This window comes from Biomphalaria glabrata, chromosome 1 (assembly GCF_947242115.1).
Source record: "Biomphalaria glabrata chromosome 1, xgBioGlab47.1, whole genome shotgun sequence".
NCBI classification, from domain to species: Eukaryota; Metazoa; Mollusca; class Gastropoda; family Planorbidae; genus Biomphalaria; species Biomphalaria glabrata.
In genome coordinates this window covers 72,402,751-72,414,978 of record NC_074711.1, presented here as the reverse complement: position 1 = coordinate 72,414,978, position 12,228 = coordinate 72,402,751, and the positions used below count along the sequence as shown (strand labels likewise).

Here is a 12,228-nt window from a genome sequence, read left to right as displayed (position 1 = left end):
CATAGACATGTGCTACGCAGGACGTAGTTCGCCTGACCCTCCCCGGAATAGCTTACACAAGGTAGAACTTATTGAACCATTAAAAAAAGAAATTGCCTCATCGACTTTTTGTTGTAATTGGCTAATTAAAAAATAAACTAACAAAAGGGTAAAACATTTTATTAATGATCGGGAGGGGGGAGAGGAATTACTGTAACCCTACCAATCACCTTTAGACTGTAACCCTACCAATCACCTTTAGACTGTAACCCTACCAATCACCTTTAGACTGTAACCCTACCAATTACCTTTACACTGTAACCCTACCAATCACCTTTAGACTGTAACCCTACCAATCACCTTTAGACTGTAACCCTACCAATTACCTTTAGACTGTAACCCTACCAATTACCTTTAGACTGTAACCCAACCAATCACCTTTAGACTGTAACCCTACCAATTCCCTTTAGACCATTTCTCTAGCCAAACTAGTTACATATATTTTACACACAGTATTTAATTTTCATACTTTATGGGAGGATGAGCATTGCTCTATACTATCCAGTCTTTCAATAAGGTTAAAAGCAAACAGATTCAGCACAAGTTCTGATGTTTAGATTGCACAATGCAATTCAGCACTATTTATTTCTCCACACTCAAATAGTTGACCCACTAGAAGATCTAAGGAGTAATGGCAAAGGAAGTCTATTGTCAAATATTTGCTACAACATCCTCAGATTCAAAGTTGACAGAAGTACAACTCATTTGTAATTGTAAAGCATGCAGTTCCTAGTCCTTTGAAGATAAATGAGTATATACTTATATTCTAAATAAGAACAAGCAGTTAAAATACTAGAAAGATAAAATAAGTTATATGAAGATAGAGACACTCACACTTAGAAATAATTAATTTTTTTTTAAAAAAGGAGAAACTCCACCAACTGTTTATTTTCAAATGTTTATCTACATCAATATTGGAAATCAAGTTTCAAAGTCAATCCTTAATGGTTGCAATATTTACAAAAGAACACAATTGTGACATTTCTCTAAGTCTAATGGCATCTCTAGAAGGCACATTTTTAGCAAAAGTCAGAACTCACTGGCAAGAATATCTCTGTACTTTGCCAATGAGAGAAAATAGCTTCACTGTAAACAGTATATTACTAATACCTAAGTAACAATGAAAACAGAGCCTGTGTCACTATGAAGTTATACCAAACGGGTGCATTCCACAAAACTAACCAAAATAATTACATCTACATAAAAAATAAATAATTTATTATTCAAAAATGGATAACTCAGAATACAGTTTGTTTGCTTTTAGATTGAAACGTTACTACTCAATGATGGATGTTATTCTTCCAATATGAAAGTCTATACAAATATGTCTGTCTTATTATTGAATGCATGGCCAGATCAAAACATTGACATTTCATGGTGGTAAATGTACATTTGTATTAATCCAACAAAGTCAAACTAAGCCTTCTCTTTGCCTGTCATACAGACTTCTTTCTATTAATCATTCAAATCTGGGGCACAACACTGAGACAAAGGTTTGAATGAGTGAATCAAAATAGATTTGTAAATATATTTTTTTGTAGTTCCTTATGGTCTTGATTCATATCAAAAAATGAAATTCTAAATTAAAACGAAACTAATTCAATAATGGTAAGAAACAAAACCTTTTTTTTGGAAGCCATCAAATATTTATAAAAAAAAATAATTTTAACTGTTCACACTGTCTTGCAGTTTTTATACCAGTTCAATGTATTAAGTCTTAAGTATTACCACTTTCTTGACTCAATATTTGCAAAGGTACTCAATGCTTTATAGCAACCCAGCCATAGTGGGTACCAATAAACAAAACTATGAAGATTGAAGATTCTTATTGGCTACACAGTTAATCTGCCTTTTCAAGCTTAGTACACAAAAGGACTAGATATGTTAAGTATAAAAATAATGTAGCAAATGAGTTTCAAATGCTGAAAATTGAATGACAAAAAAAAAGAAATAAAACAATACAACCTATAGACCAGTGGCGTAGCCATTATCTCATGTCATGATGTTGAATGTCAAAATGCTGGGGCCCTGAAGAGGTCAAGCCCCCATGCCCCCAAATCCTTAGCTACATCACTGCTATAGACATGATAACATATTTTTTTGCTTACTTCTTAATCTCTTGAGCAATACAAATTATAATATTAAATTAGTATGGCTTTTGTGTTCAATATTTATTTGTATCAATATCATTTAACATTTTATAATGCTTTCTGAAGCACTACCACACATCAAATTTCTTTCTAGAAGTTTATTTGATTCCTTATCCACCTTAAAAAAAAAAATTAAAACAACTTTGGTCATAGGGGAAATCAAATATTTAGGTTTCTGCGAATAGTATAATTCAGTCTTTCTTAAACATTTTAGATTTACATGTGACTACCCAGTACCCCCCCCCCAACCAAAAAGAATAAAAAAAATTAAGTTAGCACCCACCTATACCAGCTAATAATGTTGGTAACAATGTTCCAGCTTTGTTTTAAAACATATTTTTACATGATTAATATTCAAAAATGGATTTATAACCACAATGCAAACACTACATATTTTTTGTTGCTTGAAAAATCAATGCAACACCATCACATCATTATTGATAAAATGTGGCATCCGCGAGGGAAGATCATCCTAAAATTTGAGAAACACTGAAGTATTTAAATGTCAACTAATATACAAACTTTACAAAAAGAATATGTGACAATCTAAATGAACATTTAAAACAACAAAACAAACACACTATCAACTTCATTAAAAAGGCATGTTGTAGATATTTCATGCTTCTACTAAAAATATTTCTCTTGGTATTCAGTAGCATTGTTGACTAATAGTCAAAAACAAAGACAGCACATTGGAGTTGGGAGAAGGAAGAACTAGCACCAAGAATAAAACATAGTTTTATGAGTAGAATTGATGTTATCTGACACTCTGATCTTCATCGTCCATGGCACACTTTCCAAATGAACCATCCCACATATCACTTTTCTGTTGTCTTTCTTGACGTCTTTTTTCTATTTGAAAAAAAAAAAATAAAAAAATTCAGAGTTTGCAAGTCAAATTGCTTTAATGTATTCATCTAAATTAATAAATATTTAGGGGCTTGGTGGCTGAGTGGTAAACCGCTTAGCTTTCAAACCAAGAGGTTCCAGGTTCGAATCTCTGTGAAGTGTAGGATTTTAAGTTCCAAGATTTTTAGGATGCCCCTCTGTCCATCTAACTATAATGGGTGTCTGATTTTAGTTGGTGAAAGTAAAGGCAGTTGCTTGTTGTACTGGCCACATGACACCCATGTTAATCGTCTACCTTTACATCATTTGCAAGGTTTGAAAGGGTACTTTACTTTTTATTAAATCTTAAAATTGATATTGACCATAAAAAAAATAAAATTGAATGATGTTTGATTCCTAACTTGACTAACCTCACATATTTCATGGTAGTTAAAATCCCATTGTAAAAAGGGGGGGGGGGGGGGGGAGGAATTCGCTATAGGTCAGTGCATCTGTAATTTTAATATGGTCTATGAAATGGTTATATTTTCTTGTCTAAATTCTAGAATCCTTATTCTACTTGTTCCAGATGATCTGAAAGAGACTACATACATAATTAGAACTGCTTCAAAGAAAAGATTATCAAACACATTGAAGTTTTTAATTGTTGATCAGATGAATTATGATTTAGGTGACTAATATTTCAGCAAAGTGCTTGCAAACAACATTATGAACAGAACAGAGAAGGTCATTTTTGGACTGATTTTGATTTTATTAAAATATTTACAAATGTATCCTCTAAGATTACCTTTTGCTTCTTTCAACTTTTGTTTCTCCTGATCTCTTACTTCCCTTGATACCCGAGGAGCCATACCTAGAGCCCCAGCAACTAGCCGTCGAGCTGCTATTGAAGTAGTCTCAGGTCGAGCTTTGTAAGGCTGAAGAAACTCTGTGATAAAATTTGAAAAAAAAAATTTATTAAAATTCTCACACCTTTTAAAAAATGATTTTGTTCAGGTTTACCCTCCTAAGAAAATTGCTATATATTTGCTTTTATATTCAACATTTTAATAAGCAGTCATTGATTTATAAGTATATCTATCCTAAGAGAACTTTGGTCAATCTGGTTAGCCAAAAAATAAATCATGGAGATGATCACTATATATCAAGCATTAGCACAATATATATTTAACCATGTCTAAATGAAACATGATATTTATGAACAGAAAAAAATTACCTTCAGGGTAGTTCATAAAGCAACATTAAAAAGAGTATTACATAACATTGATAAGAGTAAGTGGAATTTCACCAAAGATTTCTAATTTTATGTTAGCTTAAAATGTTCTTACTAGATATCTTACACATATCACGACAAGGTAGGTTTAATAAACAAACAAGAACTCACAAACATTTACAGCATGCCAATTAGAGTTCAACATTGACTTAGTTTATTTCAATGAAACAAATGGATATGGTGACAATAAGTACATGTTGATAAAGAAGTGTACATAATTGTTACCTTGACAATGTCTTGCTTTCTGTTGTCCTTTTTTTGATGCCTCTGACATTGATCTTACTTTAAGTAATGGGTGAAACATCTTCAGTGCTTCATTGGCTAGTTAAATAGAAGGCAAATTATAAACTACAATCACATATGATTGCCCTGATAAATAAACAAATTCAAAATGGCAAGATAGTGAAACACTCAAACATAAATGTTTAAAAAGTATTGGAGATTTAAATTAAAAATAAACAAATAAATGTGGGTTATCTCATTATTAAATGTTAAATTAAATGTTCGACGTAAGTTAGCAAGTTTATGTTTTTAGAAGATGTGATATAAAAATGTCTACTATCATTGCTTTATGTTAATTATTAGCTAAAGTATTTAATAAAACACCAAATAATTGCTAGTGAAACAAGCTTTCAATATTAATTTCTAGTTATATGGATTACAGTATAATTGTTTTATGTTTGTGTGGTAAATAAAATAAAAATGAATACAAGCATTAAAAACTGAGGGGCTTTTTGTGTTTTTGTTATTTTATTGGTAACTTTTAACTCACCAGCCACAGCACTAGAAAACACCCCAAGAGCATGAGTATCATCCACCCATTTAACATCAAATCCTCGAGATCTGTTTAAGGCAAAAAAAAAAAAATATAATTATTCATATCTCACATTTCTGTACCACATAGTCCAGATGGCATAATCATATAGTTGTCACAAGAACATACTACTTGCCTATAAAATGTATGTATAATATCAATACAGTATAAAAATTGTCACTTATTAACTTACGCAAATTCCCTGAAGGCTGCAATAAGATCACATGTTGCTAATTCCGGGGGAAAGTCATAAATTTCTATAATGTGACTAAATGCTGGGAAATGAAATAATAAATGGAATAAATAAATATGATGTAGCATAATTAGTCAATGACAACACCAAAAAGGAAATAATTTAATATTTACCCTCTGTATCTAAAGGCAATTCTTTAGGCTCATATTTTAGATAATTGATCTTTGGTTTATCAATTTCTACCTGACCTACATATTCAGTTAACTGAAACAAACAAATCAAAATTAGCGAAAAGTCAAGGACACAAGCATTTATATAATATACTGCTGATAAATTTAACTCTTTGACTCTGGAATTAATTTCCATGTTTGGACAAATTAATTTTTTTGGCCATTCGGAGTGAAAAGAATGCTCTGTTTAAATTTACTTTTAATTTTTTATTAGAAAATGATATATTTAGTTTCAAGGACCGCATGCCCTTTTGATATAGCACAAAGCAAATTATTATAAAACAAAAAATTATTTTTATAGTAATGTTTGAAAATGAGAAATGAAAACTGACAGACTGCGAAATAGCCTACAGGATCTAGATCTAGACCTGATCTTAGCAAAAATGTAAGGTCCATATTGAAAATTTTTTTTTTAGCATATTTCTCCATACAGTCACAAAACTTTCTATAGAGAACACAGCTAAAACACATAAAATGGAAATTTTGTGCTAATTATCAATTTGGCTACTATTGGAAAAATGAAAACTGACCACCTTGGACGAGTCAACAGCTCTTGGTCTATACTAAATCTAGGAAATATATTATGATCCAAAGTAGAAAAAAAAAAATTATTTAGGATATTTATACATATTTCCACATAACTTTATATTAAAACCATTTAAAAACAGGAAAACTTCCCATGGAAGGACCCTTTTGAAGAATGTTACGCAAGTGGCAGCACAGCGCTGTCTATCGCTACAGTAATCAGGTCACAAGGTCACTACCGGCTAGACCGTGTTGGTAGTATCATGTAATTGTTTGTGATAGATCTAGTCATGCTCTAATGACATGAAAATTCTGGATCTAGATCTATATTATGTAATAATAAAATATTATAAAAGGCTATAAAAAATAAATATTGAGAATGAATTAAGCTTTATTTTTTTTTATGTTTTTTTTTTTGTTTATGAGGCTAAACAAATGTATGGTTTCCTATATATGTACGGGTCATAGGCCTAGGGAGAGAGAAAGAGGGACAGTGACCGGGTGCGCTCTGCTAGTAGAGCGTGCACGCGCAGGTGAGGTCACGTCAGTACGTCATCATACATGCGAATAGACAGCTGCCAAATAATTGACCTGAAAACCTAGGGGCCTTCGATGGGAAGTTTTACCTTAAAGATAGAAAACCTAGGGGCCTTTGATGGGAAGTTTTACCTTAAAGATAGAAAACCTAGGGGCCTTTGATGGGAAGTTTTACCTTAAAGATAGAAAACCTAGGGGCCTTTGATGGGAAGTTTTTCCTTAAAGATAGAAAACCTAGGGGCCTTTGATGGGAAGTTTTATCTTAAAAGCACATAAAATGAATGTTCTGAGCTCATTATCACCTATCACTATCATCCAGAACATAAATCTAAAGAAAATAGGGCCTTTTTTAGATCCCATGCTTTCAAAAAATCTTTCACTGTAAAATCACATTGAAAGAAGAAAATCCCGGATGTTTAGCAAAGGGAAACTATTCAAAATAATATTTTAAGCAATTAAAAACATATACAGGAGAAAAAAAAAAAATTCAAAACATCGACGTTGCCAGTGTTGATACAGTTTTATAGCTGTAAAAAATCAACGATGGGAGCGTCCTTCCAGAGTCAAAGAGTTATCTTATTACGTTAAGTTATTTTGACTGTCATAAGTCTATATACAATGATTCTAACAAGAAATAGTTACCTCCTTCATCGTTGATTCATCAAGACAGTCACCATTATCATCAAATAAGGTGTCCCATGAATCCTCAACACCTTCATTCTCTTCATACTTTTCATCTTTTGAAATACTTGTTTTTTTCTGTTCTCGCTCAAGTTTGTTTACACCATTTATCTCCCCTGAAGGTTTCTTGACCTTTTTACTGCCTTCCACCTTCCCTTTTTTACTCTTTGATTCCTTAGAATCTTTAGTCTTTTTTTTATTTTTATGTTTTTTGCTGGGTAATTTTTCTGAGAGTACTGGGTTTACTGGTATTTTACATGGAATAGAATCATCATTAGTAGAAGCCACAGCACTAGGAATTACATCATTGGAATAATCATAATTGCTGGCCATCAAAGGACTATAATCATTTTGTTCAGATATGTCTAAAGAATGGTGCATGTTGGACTCACACACATTGTCACATGATACTAGTGTATCACTCAAAGGCTTCCATTGTGAATTAGAACTAGAGTTGCTCTGACACACAGAAGTATGCTCTTGAGGTCTGGGGAAATCAACATGCTGAGTTTGAATAGGTGGAGACGGTAGGAAAGCTATAACTGCAGGGTCATAGAACTCAAAGGTGAATGCATTGCTAGTCCTTTCTGTGAAATCAGGTGCAACATTAGTTGCAACATTAGTTTCATCAGCATTACACTTTTCATGTTTGACCTCTACAGATGAGTGGTCAAAACTAGAACTTTCTGAAGTGTCTAAATATAGTTTATCTACATTTTCATACTCCAAAGATTTTATATCAGCACTTTGACTGACTAGACAATTAGCACAATCCTGGTGAGATGTGCCAACATTTAGGCATGATGATAATTGAATAGGCTTGTTCAATTCACCTTCAGAGGTGTGAAGTCCATTCATACTATCTCTATCAAGAACACATTGAACTAAACAAAGATCAGTTTCTAATATAGATTCAACTGGTCTGTCAGAGTCTGTAGTATCAACTTCGTCAAGATGTTGGTCTGCTACAGTGATATTAATTTTATTGATTAGTTGGTCATTTTGAATTAAATCAATTTCTGCCATTCTGTCAATCTCTTTGCTATCAACATAAGTTCCTTTTATGTCTTTAATATCTGGTTGAGTAATATTTTGGTCATTATCTATGTGATTAACGGAAAAATATCCATTAGTTTGAGACACGGCTAACTCTTCCTGCTTAGTGTCATTTTTGAAGGCCCTCATTGCACGGGGAACATAAATCTCAACTTCTGGCTTTTTTTTCCCCCTTCCTCTTCCTTTTGACCTGGTCCTGTCTACTTCCTGTTCAAAAGATGCTACTGAAGGAGTTTCAACAACTGATGCAGATGTTTCTTGCAGCTCATTGGTCATGAGATTATCATCACTTCCTGTTTTGCTGACAAGGCCTGAAGCTAGTGACACAATTGTGGCATTAAGTTTCTTATCTCTTAAGCTGGGTGGCACATACAACTGAGCACCTTGACGTCTAGCTTTTGACCTAATGAAGTTACAAGATGTAGGTTATTAGAAAAGTAAAGTAGTCTGAAATAACACATATACATAGAGAAAAAGAGTTCTATACTATTTCTTTTCATTGCCACAAACAAATCTAAATAAAATAACATTAATTACATTAATTCCAAACCCATACAGAGAACTTAAAGCTAATAAGAGATTATAACAGAACAAACTTTTAAAAGTGAAGTTTCTATCATTAATTGTTTTTTAAATTAAAAGATCAACACAAGCACAAAAATATCATAAAATATTTTATATTATTGTATTACATAGTGGGGTTTTCTATCTTCATAACTTTATTAGATGTCTAATAATTTTCCTTTATTTTTGTCATCCTTATATAAAAAATGTTCATCTCTTTTCTAATAATTTTTTGTTTAAAATAATAACCTTTCAGAGCTAGAATCTGATTCCACTGATGATTTTAATGTTTCCACTAGCTGTCCCTGTACAGTAGAACCGGCCCATCTTTCTTTAGTGAGGCGTCTCTCTTCTCGCTGGTTAACCCATTGAGCAACTCGTTCAGCTGAGGTCAACTCCCTTCCTCTGCCTCTACCCCGTGGCACATGAGGAATGCTTGCACTCATCAGCTCAAGTCCTCGGGGTCCCCTGATATCATTCAGAGTGTAAAAAAAAAAACAGCAAGGTTTATTGCATTTAACATTTTAAAAAATAAAGATAGAAATATTTTGTTGTATTTCTTCTTCAAAAAACAACAATTGCATCATTACAAGAACCATTGCCACAGTTAATAAAAAAAAAATAGGAGTTAAGCAATTGTATTTGTTAAAAGGAATTACCTTTCACAAGCTACTTTGAATGACACGACAGTACATCTGAAATCACCACTTCCAATGGAAAAAGTGATTAATTCAGGGAAATTTTCTTCAACTGTTTTGTGTATCAAGCGACGTAGGTAGCTCACCAATGTTGGAAACAGTAAGATCCTAAACCAAAGCACATTTCAGATATTGTTTAACATTGTCAAACTATTTGTAAAATGAGTTGCACTAACATTAGGTCATGGATTGGGGTCAACGTTTATGAAAGAAAAAAAAAAAGATTTAAAAGACATTGCCTCCAATATAATTGTATATTTGTGCATACAAGGGGTTCTTATACCCCAATAATGACTAATTTTTCATGACATTCAATTGATCATAGAGTTACTAATAATAATATATACCATACTCTTAATGATGATGTGAAGTTAGTCTTACCTGTAGGAGTTATTTTTGCCAAGATAAATAACAATGTCTTCAATAATATCTTTTACAAAACTTGCATCTCTAGAACTCAGGTACCGGTTGTCCAATATGGCAGCCAGATTTAATAGGTCAAGTTAACTATATTCAGAACAGTTCCCTGTTAATTAAATAAACATTCACATTTAACTTTCAAGACATGGTTCTAGTTTCAGTCAATATCTTATATAATACAGACGTTACTTCAAAAAAGGTGATTACGTCCTACGCGTCATGCATTCAGTCATGCATATTAACTAATGACCTAAATTCTGCCAAGGTCCATAAGTTTGATTGTTTCAATGCTATTATTAAGTTAGAATTTTTCACCCACTATTATAAAGATTTAATGTTTTACCTCTATTATAAAGCCTGAATGTTGTACTGCTATTATAAAGTTTTAATGTTTCACCACTAAAGATTTAATGTTTTACCTCTATTATAAAGCCTGAATGTTATACTGCTATTATAAAGTTTGAATTGTTTCACTGCTTTTATGAAGTTGAAAGTTTCAACGCCATTATTATGATTGAATGTTTTACTGTTATTAAAAATTGTGAATGTTTTACTGCTATTATATAGTTTGAATATTTCAATGCTGTTGAATGGTTTGAATGTTTCACTGCTATTATAAAGTCTGAATAATTCACCACTATCCTCTGAGTACACGGTTTGTACACATATATTTGATATATATATATATATATATTTGACTACAAAACCTCTCCTTTTCATATGAAAAGTTGTGGAAAAGTTTCTTATACACTGCAGATTTATAAATTTATTGACCTCTTCTTTGCTAAGTAAACATTGTATTTTACACAAAATTATATAATAGGTTTAGACTAGATCTATTATAATGATATCTATATTCATAATATTGAGATCTATCTAGTATTTTATAATATTTTATATTATCCTAGTCTAAATGAGACTACATCATAGTGCAATCATAACAATCATCATCATTAACAATGATAATGATACATTACATTAAGATGTTTAAATTGATTAACATGGACATAAATAATGATAAATAATATAAATGATAAATAAAATAATAAAGTAACAGTCAGTAGTAGTCCTTATAGTATATAGTATAGTATACTACAATTTACAATACTTTAAATTTTAAATACTAGTAACTTACCCTAATAACACTAACATTTCAACATGCTGATTCAGAAAAATTAATGATCTAGAATCTGGGGTTGTAGACATGTAGAGTATACTCTGGGTTATATCCTACTCCTAGTATTATTATTTACTTTTACTATAATTCTAGACTCTTACTCTTAAGTCTTAGCTAAGTTAGACTAGAGTTGTCTAGAGTCAGTAGAGTTAGAGTAGAGACTCAAGACTAAGTCACTAAGACCACTCAATATATACTCAATCTCAAGTCAGACCGTCTTTCCGCATTTCCGGTGTTGTTTACTTGCACATCTAACGTTCTTTTATTTAGAGTCTAGATCTAGTTATCTAGGTTTAGATATAGACTAGATTCTATTCTTCATCTATGGTAGATTCTTATAACTGAACACCGACTTTCGGGAACTAGGTCAATTTTTTATTTTATTTTTTTATTTGGTGAAGATTTAACTTACAAAAAAAACTGAAAGCAGATTCTTATTCTGCAACTAAAGGACTATAAAAATAGCTGTGTTCCTTTGTATTACCACCCATAGTCAAGATTTTATTTTAAAATAAATTAGGTCACTTCATGCTCCTATTTTGAACGCAGTTTTTGGGCTTTCTCCTTTAGTTGAACAGTGAGCACCGGTGTTGAACACCACTATGTAATTGCTAATAAATTATATCGGTATTACTTAAAAATTATTTAGATTGTAGTAAAAGAAGTAGATTTTGCAATATGTATTTATAGTCTATTTCCTCATATACTCTCTCTATTTCTCTCTTTATATATATATATATATATATATATATATATATATATATATATATATATATATATATATATATATATATCGTGTATAGTTTATTTATTTAAATACCTATATAATCTATGTGTAGAAACAGACATTAATAAACATGATTTTTTCTACTAGGCTACTTGTATTTTCTCTGTCTTTCTTTTAACTCCCATCCAAGGACCCTCTTCTTTTCATAATTTGGATGTTCGTTTTGTGACACCTTAACATCCCCTCCCTCCCATAGATGCTTATAATTCTTTTCATGACTCTCTCCCCCTTCCCT

At 31.7% G+C, this 12,228-nt stretch overlaps 1 protein-coding gene across 1 annotated transcript; it reads right to left on the bottom strand.

The window, feature by feature from the left end:
• Window positions 1-927: 927 nt before the first annotated feature.
• LOC106076489 (uncharacterized) lies at window positions 928-11,235 on the bottom strand. The gene is made up of 10 exons (XM_056028555.1): window positions 11,165-11,235; window positions 9,571-9,717; window positions 9,161-9,379; window positions 7,253-8,750; window positions 5,492-5,582; window positions 5,319-5,400; window positions 5,084-5,154; window positions 4,537-4,632; window positions 3,826-3,966; window positions 928-3,041 (listed from the first exon to the last, which is right to left on the bottom strand). The coding sequence occupies exons 1-10, from the start codon at window positions 11,233-11,235 to the stop codon at window positions 2,947-2,949; spliced, it is 2,511 nt and encodes an 836-aa protein (XP_055884530.1). The 3' UTR covers window positions 928-2,946.
• Between the last annotated feature and the right edge of the window lie 993 nt (window positions 11,236-12,228).

Coding starts and splice junctions, on each gene's coding strand:
- LOC106076489 (XM_056028555.1), bottom strand. CDS start 11,235: ATGTCTACAACCCCAGATTCTAGATCATTAATTTTTCTGAATCAGCAT. Junction 4,633..5,083: donor GTTTTCTAGTGCTGTGGCTG/GTGAGTTAAAAG, acceptor CTATTTAACTAG/CCAATGAAGCACTGAAGATG. Junction 3,042..3,825: donor AAAGTTGAAAGAAGCAAAAG/GTAATCTTAGAG, acceptor TTTTTCAAATAG/AAAAAAGACGTCAAGAAAGA.